The sequence below is a fragment of the Pteropus medius genome, unplaced genomic scaffold (genome assembly GCF_902729225.1).
Source record: "Pteropus medius unplaced genomic scaffold, Ma_sr-lr_union100, whole genome shotgun sequence".
In the NCBI taxonomy this organism is placed as follows: domain Eukaryota; kingdom Metazoa; phylum Chordata; class Mammalia; order Chiroptera; family Pteropodidae; genus Pteropus; species Pteropus medius.
The window spans coordinates 27,117,109-27,132,764 of NW_024340696.1; the positions used below are offsets into that span (position 1 = coordinate 27,117,109).

Sequence of the window (15,656 nt, forward strand, 5' to 3'; positions counted from 1 at the left end):
TTCGCAGTAGCCTACACAAGAGAGATTCTGTTACGTGGCCTTTACTTTCTCTGCTTCTTTCACCAGTAACACCTTGATTTTCGATGACTGTTAGAATAACACTGACACTTGGAAGATAGCCTGCTTCCAAATGTCTGTTTTGTAAATACTAGCCCAAACCTTTTCCTTCCCTAGCTGAAAAATGTGCCTCTACCCCTCCCAGTCTTTCCAGGGTGTGGGCCTGTGCGTAGCTGTGTGACTGTGCCCACACGTTGGCATATATTTCAGAGCTACCAAGAAGAAATTGGTTGCTCTTGAAATAACGAGACAAAAAGAACAGTTTTTCTAAGCCGTAACATCTGAAGAGCTGGAAACAGTTGTGTTTGTATGTGTGATGCTAAAGCCAGTGAGTCTCATGTGAAGGAAGGGTTTGTAAACTAAGAACAGAAAAGCAGTTTTCCTGGATTTCAGATGTCAAACTCTCAAGCTGTTTCACTCACCCACTCAGCACCTCCACATCCATCCCTTTAATGTGCTTGCATTGTCAGTGATTTCTGTTTTTGCAGGTTTTGATGCCAGAAGACAAATAATAAAATAGCATGCATATGCAACCTAAAAGCAGTTTCCTAGCAGAATTTTTGATTGAGGTTAAACAGAAGCATCTCAGTCGTGCTGTCAGTTGGCAGGCAAAAAGCATCATATTTTAAAATTCACATAGTTTTAAAGCAAGCTCATCTTTTCTGGCTCAATAATAAACTAATTACATGTTTTAAATAGTATAGAACTGAGTCCCTGTTTCAGATTAAGCCTCATAATAGCAAGGTCCACGGCAAAGCAGACATTTGCCTGATGCCTCTGGCTTGAGGACCCATAGCGTGGTGCCAGCTGTTCAAAGGCCTGAGTAGGCCTGCCAGGGACAGCCAGGTAAAACTGGCTTGACTCAGTCCTGGCCGAATGCTCCCTGAGGACAGAAGGCACCAGATGTGCCACTGAGGAAGGCCTGGATACTTAACAGTTTATGGCAATAATCTTGTTTGGTCATTCCCTAAAAATGGTGACCCCAGGTCAACTTAGGACTTGTAATAGCATCCCTTTTGGGGTGTGACTGAGAACAAAGGTATTATTTCTAAAAATGATCTGGTTTCATCGAGGCTTGCTTCATGGGTCGTTATTTTTTATCTTTTCCCTCCTTTTCATAATCCTGAGGACAATGTGCAGAAACTTAGAGATGGAAACATTTAATTCTTATTGTAAAGCTTACAATAAGATTTCATAAGCTTTAAAGCTTCGCATTTCTTCATTACCTGTTAATGGCGCCTCTCTCCTTAGGCATTCCATGACTTCAAAGGGAAACGCACAGTGCAGTGGTGAGAGCTTCGCTTTTAGAGTTAGCCTCAAGCTTGATTTCGTGCACCACCACCTGCTAGACAAGTTACTGAACTTTTCTGTACCTTCCTGATAGGCTTGTCATGAAAATAAAATGAAATCAGATTTGTCAAGCTCAGGGAGTTGGCCCTTGTAGGCACCGAACAAATTAAGTTCCTTAAAGTTACAGGTAAAATAGACTTTATTTTGTATTTCTATTCCCTATGTGCTTGCTTGGAGGAGACTTAGAAGTAGGGTATGTTATCTGTGGTTTTGAGTATTCCTCAGAGGACTCTGGGCCAACCTCATTACCAAGTAGTGGGGGCCCCATGGCATCCCAAGGAAGGAAGTCAGCTCTTTACCCTAGATGGACTCTTGACCATTCTGCCAAGCCCTTGCTCCACCAACTAGCCCTACACTATCATTTTGCCCTTCTTACCAGGGACGGTAAGAACCTTAAGCCTACTTATTAGACCATCTTGTCTTGTTTGGGGAAATTGAGTTGTATAATTGAAGTTAATACCCAAAGATGAGACTTGTCGACTTTAAAACAACCTAGAATCTGCTTTACATTTTACAATGGAAGCTTATTTCCATCTTCACTCATGTGAAGATCGTTTGGCTCATTTGGTTCATGTTTTATATAACATTTCATTTAACGGTATAATTCAGCTGCTGTCCTGTTCCTACTAATCCTTTGATTAAACAAATATTTTCTGAGCACCTGCTATGTACCAAGCCCCATGCTAGGTGGTAAAGCTATAATAAGATATGATGTCTGGTTGTAAAAAGTTTAATAGGTGTTAGAGCAGGGGTCCCCAACCTCCAGACCACAGACCAGTACCGGTCTGTTATCCTGTTAGGAACCCGGCCAACACAGCAAGAGGTGAGTGGCAGGCGAGCGAGCAAAGCTTCATCTGTATTTGCAGGCACTCTGCAGTGCTAGCATCACTGCCTCAGCTCCACCTCAAATCTTTTGGCATAAGATTCTCATAAGAACACCGGTCCCTGGTGCCAAGAAGGTTGGGGACTGCTATGTTAGAGGAGACAGACCACATTACTCAAGTTATAAAGGAAGATAGACCGAAATTGGATGGATGGATGGATGGAGGGAAAGAAGGAAGGAAGGAAGGGAGGGAGAGAGGGAAGGAGGGAAGGAGGGAAGAAGGTAGATATTATCCATCCTTTGTGCTCCCAGCACTTCATCCCTTCAGTTGGTGTGGTAATCCAGACATTGGGACTAATGTTTTTTCTGGATGGTACTATGTTATACCTCAAGGCCAGGAGATCTAAGTTTGTCTCAGCTCAGCTGATAATTAACTAGCTGGCTGAATTCAGGTATGCCCTGTATGTCTCTGGCCCTTGGTTTCTTTCACGTAAAGTTCAGGCTGCTTATTACTAGATGGGTTTCACAGCCTTCTGCATTACTTTTTACTGAACTTCCTGCTTTGGTCACTTATATAATGACATTAAAGTGATAAAAAGTGATTCAGCTCTCTGACGTGTTCCTGCATTCTAGATGTGTTTCTAATGTCCTCTTAGTCTCTCTAGTTCCACCTATAATAAGTTTTCAAACTGGAAAAACTTGCAGCTTTATTTATTTTTTTTAATTAAGTGAAAATTATGTTAATAATAAAATTATTTCTGTTCTACGTCTTCTACTTAACAGAGTCAGTTTCAAGAATGTTCTGTAACTTTATGGCTTTTAACCCTTGGAAACATCCACTTTGTGTGGCTAACCATACATGGTCTTCAATGGAATTTAAGTCGCATGTGTTTGCTGAGCCCTCTGGGAAGGAGAAATGGATTCAGTGAAATCAGGGAAGAAGCTTGGAGAGGGGGGTGGGGCGCAAATACTGCAGCTTTAACCTGCTTTCTGGAGACTGATTCCGTTGACTGCCTGACTGCCGTCCTTAGCTGCTGCTTCCTCAGTTGGTGGGAAGAAGGATGTGGGGCTGGAAGTGGGAGGGGTTGGGGGAGGGGTGGGTGCTGCAGGGAGTGGGTGTGGGCAGAGGTTGCAAGGCTGCCAGGGTTCTCTGTGTGCCGGAAGTGCAGGTTTGGCTGTGAGGAATGGAATGTTCCCTCTTGCCCTCCAAGAGCAGAAACAGCTGTGGAAGAGCTTGAAAAGAAGAGTGCTAAATGAAAAAAATAATAATATGAAAATAAAACCCATGCTAGAAAACCCAACAGAACGGTCTGTAATAGAATACTTTAAGGATTCTAGGATTTCCTTTTTAGTTGAGGGCAATGCTCCTTGTCTGCCCAGCCCTTCCTCTCCTAAGGAGGCCTCATGTGTCTCATTTTGCTTGGATAGAAAATGGGTTCATTACACTGATCACAAGATTATTATTATTATTGTTATCTTATTCCTCTTAATGAAGGACCAGAACCTGTTGCTTACGGTATGAAAACCTGAAACAAAGGCTAGTTTTCAGAGATCTCGGTGAGTAGAGGATTATTGTCAGCAAATTTAACGGAAATCTTGTTTTTAGCTGGAAATTTAATCCTTCAGCCAAGTTCCCGACAATATTTATTTTAGAACATCATCTTTTTAAAATAAGTCCCCTAATGGTTTAAACTTTTAGTATTTTAGGCAAGGATAAGACTGAGCCAGCCTGGAACTTGTCTTACACATCAGGGTTGATTATGCAATCTCTTATGTGTTTATTTTAAGTTTTCTTCTCAGCCTGAAAGGCTTGTTTGGCTCTTTTAGCTGGTATTCCATATAGTCAGAAATAAAACCATTTTGATTTCAAGTCTGTTTTATTCCATCGTACTTTTTATACTTGCTTTTAAGCAACAGGTTAGCCAGCTCTAGAGTAGATTAAATCTAAGAGGGCAAGACAGCTCACACCTAGACTCTAGTAATGTCTAATTAGGGCTGGCCCTCACCGCTCCCTCAGGTGGGGGTGCTACTTGGCCCCTGGCAGCGTCCACCCCAGGGTCTCTGCACTGACTGTAATGGTGAAGTGTTCTGTCCAGTTGATGAATGAGAAACAGCATGTGGTTGTTGTTAATGTTCTTAAAGCTATCCGAATATGTACTTTGGTTCTCAGAGAAGTTCATTAAGTAATACTTTGCTGTATTTTTAACTGCAGAAGCTAATAAGTACCTCAGTATTGTGTTATTTTTACCCAATCTTTTGGTGTTTTGCTTGAAGGACAGTCTATAAAAGGGATTGTGTGAACTGCATGTAAGTTCAGGTAGGCTTCTGAAAATTACAGGGATCAATGACTGTCCCAGCCCACATCAGCCCTACTTTTGCAAAAGTCCATTTGCCCTCTTTCCTGTCCATGACTATCCATGGTAGATGGAGAAATGGCACAGAACAGAATGGATGACTATGTACAAGACAGTGCAAGGTCAAGGTCAAGGACCCTTTCCCCTCCCCCTTACTCCTCCTTTTTATAAGAAGAGAGATAACTAGACTCCAGTGATCTGAGAAATTGCTCTAACTCTCCATTTTACTCTGCTTATATAATCACAGCTTTAATATATGGCCCCAATTCTCATTCTGATCTTCTAAATGGCAGAAATTTTGACTTAAAGAATATCAGACCTGGGCAGACAAGGAATCATTAGATTGGAATCATATTCTCAGTCAGCTCTAATTGCACATTAGAATAATCTGGGGAGCTTTAAAAATGTACCTCTATCCAGGCCTTCCCCACGACTATTGAATCAGAATCTCCAGGAGTATGGGGCGAGAGTATTTAACAAAGTCTCCGCCGGTGGTTCTAATGGGCAGCCAGGGTGAAGAACTAATACTTGAGAGAAATCAGGGCCTCACCCAGAGAACTGCCTTTGAAAGAACCTGCCATTATAAATCAAACGCCACTTCCCAGCCCCTCTCCTGAAGCTGCACCTTTGGGCTGCTCTGCCATGGCACACAGCACCCTGAGTTTCCCATGACTTGTGGTTTCTTTCCATTGGACTTTTCATGTGACCTTTATCTTCTGCAGTTCAGCGGATGCACGTAGTAGAATTTAGGCGTTTGGCAGCCTCATTCTGAATTGTCTGTCAGTGCCCACAAGGCAGAGCAGTGAGACCGACTTGAAATGCTGGTCCTCTGTGCAAGCTGGAGGAGTACTATGTTTAAAGGCAGCCCTTTGCAGATTGTCCCCACTAGACTCCCTTGTAGGGACCCGGGAGACTCCTGCAGTCTGCCTGGTGAGAAGCAATGGGTCTGGCTTGGGAATAGACAACCAGAACTCTCATTTTGCTGCTTTTGAGGTAGCAAAAAAAAAAAAAGTGAACTGTCTTTTTTAAAAAGGCAAGGGCCTTTAAGAGTTAAATTACACAACTCCCTTTTTATTTTTAAAGTCAGTGGATTCCTTGTTGCTGTTGCTGAGAAAGATAAATTGATACCACATGTTGCTTCCAGACAAAACCCTCTCTGTGTTCCAGGGGAAGCACATGCAGCTGGTGTCTGGGTTAGTGGACAGTCTGCACAAGGTAAACATGGTTTGGAAGGGGCTGGAGCGGACATAGGGTAGCAACAGTTAAGAAATTACCAGTTATTTCCTGACTGGCACAGCACCTTTAAAATACTTTTAAGAGTTTGAAATCCTTTCCTGGAAGGAGCCACCCTCTCACCTTTTGGTTTCAAGCATATGGTGCTCGGAAAACAGTAAGTGAATGTCTGTGATGTCACTGCTTCTGTATGTCTGTGATGTCACTGCTTCTGACAGTTGAGAGCCTGTTTGTGCTCGGCACTCTGATGAGTATTTGGCATGCGTAATTTCATTTAATTTTCCCAAAGATCTTAGAGTATGGCAGAGCAGGTGTTTTTATCCCCAGTTTATGAAAGGGGCAACCGAAGTTTAGTCAGTTGGCCAAGGTCACAAGCACATGCCAGGGCTAGGATTCCAACTCAGAGCTGGCCGACGTCAAAGCCAGTGGTCCTTCCTTCAGCATCACACTGCTTCCCTCCACTGGCCGCCTTAAACTGCACGTATGAATTATCCGCCTTGTAAAGTATTGGTGCAATACTTTTTCATTTCAGGCAGCTGCTCTCCAACACCTAATCTAATCTGTTTTGGGTCCATCTGTCTTCACAACTAGTTGGCATGCATGTATGTAGTGACCGTGTGTACTTTAGCATTGGCAGTAAATGTATCTTGCAGTAGATAACTGTCTTCACAATAGCAAGAAAGATAATTGCCAGATTCTGGTAAGTCCAGTCAACTTTATACTAATTTCTCTGAGGAGGACCAAGCAAAGGGACCCGCACTGCTGCAATTGGCACAACTGTGAAACGTGAGGTTCTTCATGCTGCCTCCTTCCTACACCTACTACACATGCCTCCTTGATGGATAGGGCCACTAATTGCGGCTGCAGTCGTGTAGGACATAGGTTTGCCAGGTCTGCTACTAACTAAATACATCTAAAGCATTTCTGCCCCAGTGCAGGGCTTCCTTCAGTGTAAATCATTTGATAAAAGAGAAGATTGACAGAAAAATGAGATAAAGAGTATTTTTATTCTTTTTTCTCACGTCAGTCACATTGTGATAGAGTTGCTTTTTAAGGGTTCTCTAAATCTTTGGGCCCAAGTTGGAGAAGAACTGGGATATTTGTACCTGATGCTAAAGTTTCTTCATAGAGATGTTTGCTTTCTTGTAATTCATCAGTATCTGGATTTTTTAGTAGTGGATTTAAATAAACAGAACTAATCACATGGTTTTGGGTTGGGGTTATAGTTGTTTCTTGGCCCCTTTCAGTAAGCAAATGTGATGACAGAATGGCCTGAGCTCTAGCAGTAGGAGTCCTGGTTCATACTATTACTTTATCACCTGAGCCCTAAGGAAAGCACGTTCCTAGTACTTCAGCCAGTTAACGCTGGCCTACCTCAAAAGATATTTCAAAGTATATTTAGATATGATTTAAAAAAATCACTCAAGTCCTGTCAAAGCAGGACCTCCTTTACCTTCAGCTCCCAACGCCCAAACTAATGTAAAATCTTAGAAATTTAGACAATTTGGGATAATATGCGAATTAGTGGAAAACCACAGAATATTTTTAATGGTGGTTTTGTAGTTTAAAATACACGGTAAATTGGAAAGTAATTTACAGACCCTGATGGAGAGGTCTTTAGAGAACTTAAACTACAAATTGTAAGAGGATTTTACAGTTGGCTTGTCCATTTTTATAAATCCCATTTCTTAACTCCTGGGACTGAAGTGAGGGAGGAACAGTTTGAAATCATACGGAAAGCATATCTTCATTAACTTTAGTTATCAGGGAAGGCGTGTGGAAATATTGTAGTTCTGGCATTTATTTGCTTACCTTTTCATGCTTCGCCAGAATTTAAGTAGAAAAGCCAGTGATTTGAATCGTGACCTGTGGGGGAAAAAAACCCAGTACATTTACAGCATTTGACTTCGGCAGTGTGAAGGAAGCATTTGAACTGAAATGGACAGAGGGACCATATTCATTGACTTTTGTCAATGCCCCCACCTTCATATTATGGATTTTATAAATGGAAGGCTGGTGAGCCTGTAGGGATAGAAGGCTGATGAGATACGGGACTGTGAGGATGGTGGTGGCACAGTTTGTGTTTGTTTTGTCTTAATAATGTAACTGGAAAAACCTGTCTGAGTGTTTTGTAGGTAGGATGCCTTAGGGATTGTATTCTGCCACTAATAACCTCTGAAATGAAGAGTTGAGCAAAGATTGGGCACTAAAGCTAATCACCCATTTAATATGTTGGGTTTTGTTTTGGAATCTAAGGTAGTTAACATTGGTTTGTATGGTAACCACCGTCTTGTCCTTAGAACGAAAGCTGTGATGGCCACTTAGTATAGAAACAAACATGGGCTCATTCTTTAAATGATAGCACAGATAGGTTAAATGATGACTTCTGAATAATTTGGTGACAGACTTATGAAAGATTGTAGTAAAAGGAGTGGATTAGAGTTGAGAAAACAAATTTCTGTTTTGGTTCTTATAGACACTAGCTGTGTGACCTTGTATAAGTTATTTAATATCTCAGCCTGAGCCTTCGTATCTGTGATGACAGCACTGATACCAACTTTGCAGGTTTGTTGTGAGGATTAAAGACAATGAATCTAAAACCCACGTCCCAGTAGCCGACAGTGCTATCAGGCAGGCTCTCATTTCTGTACCCTTGCAGTTAGGGACCTGGGCCCTGACATTCTCTGGTTCTGGTCCTAGACGTGGCTATCCAGCCCCTTTACCACAGGCCCTTACAGAAGCTTAATTTCTGTCTACAAATGTTAACCAATTGTACCTTGTAATTTTATAAAATTACACATATGCATTGTTAGGATTTAGAATTGCAGTAATAGATGACCATTAGAAAATCCATATAGGGAATTTGGGAGGTCTGTAAAGTGTTTCATTTTTTTTCTCTGTTGATTTGGAATTGGTGAAACTAAAAATGCATTTCAAGAAATACTGTTTCATAAATGCTTTTTAAAGGGGGAGATGGTGATCGGATATTTAATGATTGGTCATCGTTAATTTTGGGTGCTGGTATGAACTCTTTCCAAAATTTAGAGTGAAGGAGGCTGGCCAGGGTAGGGGTAATTAGGCCAGTGTCCACGTTGCCCCCACACAGCCTTAGGACCTTCCTGTTTTTTCACCAAGAAGCTTAGGTTTTTATTTAACATATCTAGTCATCTCAGTGCTCAGTAGTAGAACCACCTTGCACTTGCCAGCTTTTTGAACCCTGCACAGTGAGTTTTAAGAGCATGCTTCATATCAATTTTGAGAAAGTGTTTTCCTTTTTAAAGAAATGTAATTTCTGAACCATTAGTAGAGATGTCATTATTCTTTTAAAACCCATAAGGGTAAAAGGGAAGCAAGATATATAGTCTCTTGGGCAATATTTGTCTCATCAGATACTCAGCATGCTGCCTTTTTTCTTCTCTCAAATGCATCTTTATGGTCGTGGTAGAAATGCCAACTTACGACCCGTGGCTGCTAATACTCATTGCCCAGCCTAAACTGTAGGCCCTTCTTGCATGGAGACATATATATGGGAAACTCTGTATTTTGGGTTATTTACTTATGATAAAAGCCTACTGACTTTCTGTGTTTTAAAAACATTTGGTAGAACACATGTATTTGTATCTTCTACATAAATACAGTTGGTGATTGCCAACTTTTTAAAAACTAGGGTAACATGTAGGATATTTCATATTTAATATACAGCATCAGGCAATATCTTTTGTGTTCACACTGTAAATACAAACTCATCTGGGCTGCAGGTGCTGTTCCAGATATGGAGAATACCACCAACTCCTCTCTTTTACTGCCCATGAGACATTTTACAGATTAGAATGAGCCTGCACCAGGCGGTGAGCTCTCTCCACCGTGGACTTTGTACCTCATAAAGCAGTAAGAACGCCCTGCCTTGGTAGCGTGACAGGCTCCTGAAGTATATTATCATATATCATCCTTAGATCATTCCTGTCAGGGAGGAGTGGTTTGGATGTTATTATGGCTGTAATGAAGATGGAGAACTGAAGTTGCTGCTGACAGATTAAATGATTTGCTCAAGGTGACATGGTTGGTCAGTGGCAGAGATAAAACTGGATCTGGGTCATTCCTGTCAACTGGGCTTATCTACCAAGCCAGGAGGGTTCTTCCAAGATGAGTGTCGTCAATAGTGTTTTGGGGATATTTTGCCCTATTTCTTTAAAAAAAAAAAAAAGAATCTTTAAATTCAGAATAGTTTTAGATTTACAGAAAAATTGCAAAACTATTACAGAGAGTTCTCATACCCAGTACCAAGTTTCCCCTATTGTAAGCATCTTGTATTAATTTGGTACATTTGTCACAACGAATAAACCAGGATCGATATGTTATTAAGAACTAAAGTTCTTACTTTATTCAGATTTCCTTTGTTTTTACCTAATGTCCTTTTTCTGTCCCAGCATCCCACCCAGGATGTATTATATTTCATCATCGTGCTTCCTTACGTTTCTCCTGCTTCTGACAGTTTTGAGGAATACTGGACTGGCATTTGTTAAATGTCCCTTAATTGGGATTTGTCTGATGTTTTTCTCGTGATTAGACTGGGGTGATGTATTTTGGAAGGAAGACCACAGAGGAAGGTGCCATTTTCATCGTGTCATATCAAGAGTAGATATTATCAGCATAACTTACACACGTCGATGTTTCCCTTGATCACCTGGCTGAGAAACCATCTGTCAGGTGTCTCCACTGTAAAGTTACTCTTTCCCCCCCTTCCATACTGTACTCTTTGGAAAGACGTTACCGTGCTCAGACCACATTGCCTTGAGAGGAAAGTATTCATATAAATTATTTAGAATTTTTCTGAATAAGAGACTCACCTACTTCTGTCAACTCAGCAAATCCTACTTTGCCATTTTTTTTATGCCTGTCAGGTGTGAAATTGTGCCTGGAGGAGTTGGAAAATAGGTAAAAATTCACACCAGTTCTGAGTTCGTAGAAGTGCTTAAGAAAAGGTAGATGTTTCCTCAACTCTAGTGGAAGGGATCATGAGAGTAAAATAGCCCCCCAGGCGATTAATTACCCTTAGAGAGCCAGGGAGGTTTGTTGCAAAGTGCAGGGAGAGAGTGGTGTGATAATAAATTATAAATGTGAACTTCGGTATAGACAATACAATTACAGAAAGGATAGCAAAACTTAGGAATGTCAGTGAGCCTATGCATCTCCTGGGTGTGAAACCATCTCCCACCTCCTAAATATGAAACTTGCCATTTACAGTGTTGTCATTTAACTCCAAGCCAAGGAAGGTCATGCAGGTGTTTGTCGTTTGCTTTGGTTTGATTTTTTTTTTTTTTAAAGCCTCTGAAATTGAGCAGCCTTCAAAATTGAGTCTGATTAACTATTTCTTCTTGGTACTCAGTTTTTGGACCATTCTGGCTCACATTCCGCATTTTCCTCTCTCTCTCTGCAGAATTCTATCCGGCACAACCTGTCGCTACATAGCCGGTTCATGCGTGTCCAGAACGAGGGGACCGGCAAGAGCTCTTGGTGGATTATCAACCCTGACGGAGGGAAGAGTGGGAAGGCACCCCGGCGGCGGGCTGTCTCCATGGACAACAGCAACAAGTATAGCAAGAGCCGAAGCCGCGCAGCCAAGAAGAAGGCAGCCCTGCAGACGGCTCCTGAGTCAGCGGACGACAGTCCCTCCCAGCTCTCCAAGTGGCCTGGCAGCCCCACCTCGCGCAGCAGCGATGAGCTGGATGCATGGACGGACTTCCGCTCGCGCACCAATTCCAATGCCAGCACGGTCAGCGGCCGTCTGTCACCCATCCTGGCGAGCACAGAATTGGATGACGTCCAGGACGATGACGCGCCCCTCTCCCCCATGCTCTACAGCAGCTCGGCCAGCCTTTCGCCCTCTGTAAGCAAGCCGTGCACCGTGGAGCTGCCACGGCTGACCGACATGACGGGCACCATGAATCTGAATGATGGGCTGGCTGACAACCTCATGGATGACCTGCTGGATAACATCACGCTCCCGTCATCCCAGCCATCCCCCACCGGAGGGCTCATGCAGCGGAGCTCCAGCTTCCCGTACACCACCAAGGGCTCTGGCCTGGGCTCTCCAGCCAGCTCCTTTAACAGCACGGTGTTTGGACCCTCATCTCTGAATTCCCTGCGTCAGTCTCCCATGCAGACCATCCAAGAGAACAAGCCAGCCACCTTCTCTTCCATGTCACACTATAGCACCCAGACACTCCAGGACCTGCTCGCTTCAGACTCACTCAGCCACAGCGATGTCATGATGACCCAGTCGGACCCCTTGATGTCTCAGGCCAGCACCGCTGTGTCTGCCCAGAATTCCCGCCGAAACGTGATGCTTCGCAATGACCCAATGATGTCCTTTGCTGCCCAGCCTAACCAGGGGAGTTTGGTCAATCAGAACTTGCTCCACCACCAGCACCAAACTCAGGGCGCTCTCGGTGGCAGCCGTGCCTTGTCGAATTCTGTCAGCAACATGGGCTTGAGCGACTCCAGCAGCCTTGGGTCAGCCAAACACCAGCAGCAGTCTCCTGTCAGCCAGTCTATGCAAACCCTCTCGGACTCTCTCTCAGGCTCCTCCTTGTACTCAACTAGTGCAAACCTTTCCGTCATGGGCCATGAGAAGTTCCCCAGCGACTTGGACCTGGACATGTTCAATGGGAGCTTGGAATGTGACATGGAGTCCATCATCCGTAGTGAACTCATGGATGCTGATGGGTTGGATTTTAACTTTGATTCCCTCATCTCCACACAGAACGTTGTTGGTTTGAACGTGGGGAACTTCACTGGTGCTAAGCAGGCCTCATCTCAGAGCTGGGTGCCAGGCTGAAGGATCACTGAGGAAAGGGGAAGTGGGCAAAGCAGGTCAGTGCCCAGTGCTATGGCATAATAGCAAAGTGGGGATGACTGGGGGGAGGCTGTCTTTTATTAACTGAACTTTACTCCACGTGGAGAAATTGAGACCCATGGAGCAGTGGTGCCCAGTAACATGGCTCCCACCCAACCAAGTCATCTCAGAGTTTTACCTGCAGAACCAATAGGGCTGTCAGGTGCCCCTCCCAACAATGTGCTGACAGCTCAGGAATTTTATTGCCAGTAAAAAGAACGTACACATTCAGAGATGTCATTCTTCTTTATATCCAGTCACCCTTGCTGACCTGTGACGCAGGTCCTCCTACTTGATGGATGAAGATAGCAGGGAAAGGAGGAGAGGGACCTTAGGTCACACAAACTTCGAGGTTAAAGACCCAGCCAAAGGACTTTCTTAGACTCTCAGGTCCAACACTGCCATTGTTGATCTTCGATGTTATCGTTTCTTCATCTTCTTCTCACTAAAGTAACAGTTTGTAGGCACTTCTAATTTAACTGTAGAGTATGCATTCCGGACTCTTTCACACATGAGTATTTCTACAAAAAGTAGGATGTGTTAGATTCCTCACCGTAGTACTAAGCATCTTTATTAGTTAGCATTCAGCATCCAGTAAAGAACAGAACAGCAAAATAATTAAATTGAAAACATAAGTTTTTATGTGAGAGTGCTTACTCATATGCTTCTTGTTCCCCAATGTATAAATATCAGGTTCCAAACAGAGTGACGTGGATCATGATGGGTGACAGAGATTTTTTTAAATTGTGGCATTTTAATACTGTTGGAACTAGAAAGATCACGCAACATGATGTAGTAAGAAAAGCATTTGATTGGAATCAGAAGTTGAGTGTTTGGCCCCATTCCTACTTTCTGGCTGCTATTGAAAGTGTGTCCCTTAGCCCCTGAGCCTCGCTGTCCAGTTTTATAAAACGAGGATAATAGTCCCTGTTACTTCACAGGGTTATTGTAAGAATCAGATGCACTGAAGTATGTGCGAGTGCTTTGTAAAACTGCAGTGGGCTGAAATCTGTATGCTGTAATTAGGTACACATACTGACTGACAGATAAGTAAGCAGGGAGTCCAGAGAGGTTAAGAAGTTTGCCCAGGGTCACACACCTGGACCCAGAATCCATATTTCTTGAATGTCTTGAACCATAACAGTGCTTCCTAATTTTATCTAGATCATAAAAAAATGGGAAGTGCTCAAAAACTAGAGTAGCAGGTAATAGACAAGCTTGCCCTGAAATCTCCTCAAGAAGTAAGATGAGCACGGGCGTCTTCTGCTAACAGGTTTGCAACTCCAGACCCTCCCATGTTCAATGGCTCTGCTCTGTGCCCTAGTTCCTTTTTTTTAAAAAAAAAAAATCTCAGAAAGCTACTTATACCCTTATTTAAATGGTGTAAAAGAGAAATGGGATTCAAAGCATAAAAACCGAAGCCTTGTTTAACCCTCTGCCCTGGCGAAGGAATTGCAAGAGTCTCCTGTGGTGAGCTCACTCCAGCTCGGGTGTAGCTATAGGAAGGGGAATGTCGACAGTTGTGATGCGGAAGCTCCTCGGCTTTCCCAGGCATCAGCAGGCCCCTCGTGGAACTCAGACATCTGTTTTCAGTCTTTTAAAGCCCTAGAGACGGTAAAAAAGACTGTAATGGAAGCTAAAAAGGGTGACACACTTCCATGCTAGTTAGTTCAGTGTCATACCAGAGCTCGGACTGGTGGAGACTTGCCTTGAGAAATTTAGATATTTGACTTTTAGAAGGATAAACAGTTTGTCTTCCTGTAAGAAGATGAATGCAATTGTGACTTCAAAAGACACAAGTTTTCATTTTGATGTGGTTGTAAGGAGGCCGCTGTCCGATTTATGGAAAAGAGTAGTTTGGAAGAGAATGTACTATCAACTTTTGTCTGATTTTTTTCAGTGTAGGTTTTCCTTTGAGTTGAATAGCAGACCTTTTTTTGTACATAATTTTAAAAGATTGTGTAAAAATATTTTAAGGGAGATTTAAATACTTAAGTTTTTAAAACATAATAAATTATTGTGATACTAAAGAACTACTTTTGGGATAACACATTTTATTATGTCTTGATGGAATCTTAGGGTTGTTTAGTCACGTTTTTCTAAGAACATTTTGGAAGAAGTAGTTTTGAGAAGATATTTCTCCAGGTTAATGACGACAAGTCATCAAAGTAAACCAGCACAGTATGACCAGAGCAAGAGAGCAGACATGGCAAAGACAGCGAGGGCCCCTAGTTTCTGGGTTTAGGATTTCTATTTTGCTTTGGGATGAATTGCTCCTCTAAACAGACAAAAGCATGTGTGGCCAGAAGTGTGTTCTTTACTTTTAAACATAACTTGGTGGCTATCACTTTATTGAAGACTTTCTCCAAAATTCACAAAACAGACCTGAGGTCCCAACGTCAGACATCACTTCTCCCAAATTAAGCACCCCAAGAACTCTTCGTTTGGCTTTTTTTTAAACCAGTAGTCATGATATCCTCCAGACTCACTTCCTGGCTTGCTAACTGAAGGTCATGCGACCCTGAATTGGAGCTGTCTAGTTGTGGAGTTTAATAGAGCATTTCTGTCCAATTGACTGACAGTCTCGCTAGAGGGCCATGGTGAAATGCTTCTCTGGAGGGCTGGGTGTTTCACACGTGTCATTCATTTGAGACTGTGTGTAAAATCTTTTGACCTATGAATCTATCTGGAAAAGAGAAAAATCACCATATCTTTTTATGAGTGCCAGCTACTGAGGTGTGAAGGGCGCTGTCTTCTCTCAGGCACTCATAAAGCTTCGTGAAAAAACCTACTTAAAGTTGGCAGCAGAGATGTCTTTGAGCTAGTGTGGTGATTGCAAAGCTGAGCCTCTAGTAAGCACTCCTGAGTTTGACATGTGTCTCCTCTTGGAGAGAAAGAAGCGTCAGTCTTACTGTGGTTTTGATGTCATAGATGCCTAAATTCA

General features: G+C 42.7%; 1 protein-coding gene across 3 annotated transcripts in view; it reads left to right on the forward strand.

Annotated features, from left to right (window-relative positions):
• The window catches only part of FOXO3 (forkhead box O3), a 107,474-nt gene that overhangs the window by 81,120 nt on the left and 10,698 nt on the right, over positions 1 to 15,656 (forward strand). For all 3 annotated transcript variants that reach the window (XM_039869952.1, XM_039869944.1, XM_039869961.1), the window contains exon 3: positions 11,255 to 12,690. In XM_039869952.1, coding sequence (XP_039725886.1) covers positions 11,255 to 12,655 — 1,401 coding nt within the window. In that variant the 3' untranslated portion in view covers positions 12,656 to 12,690. The remainder of the gene's footprint in view (positions 1 to 11,254; positions 12,691 to 15,656) is intronic.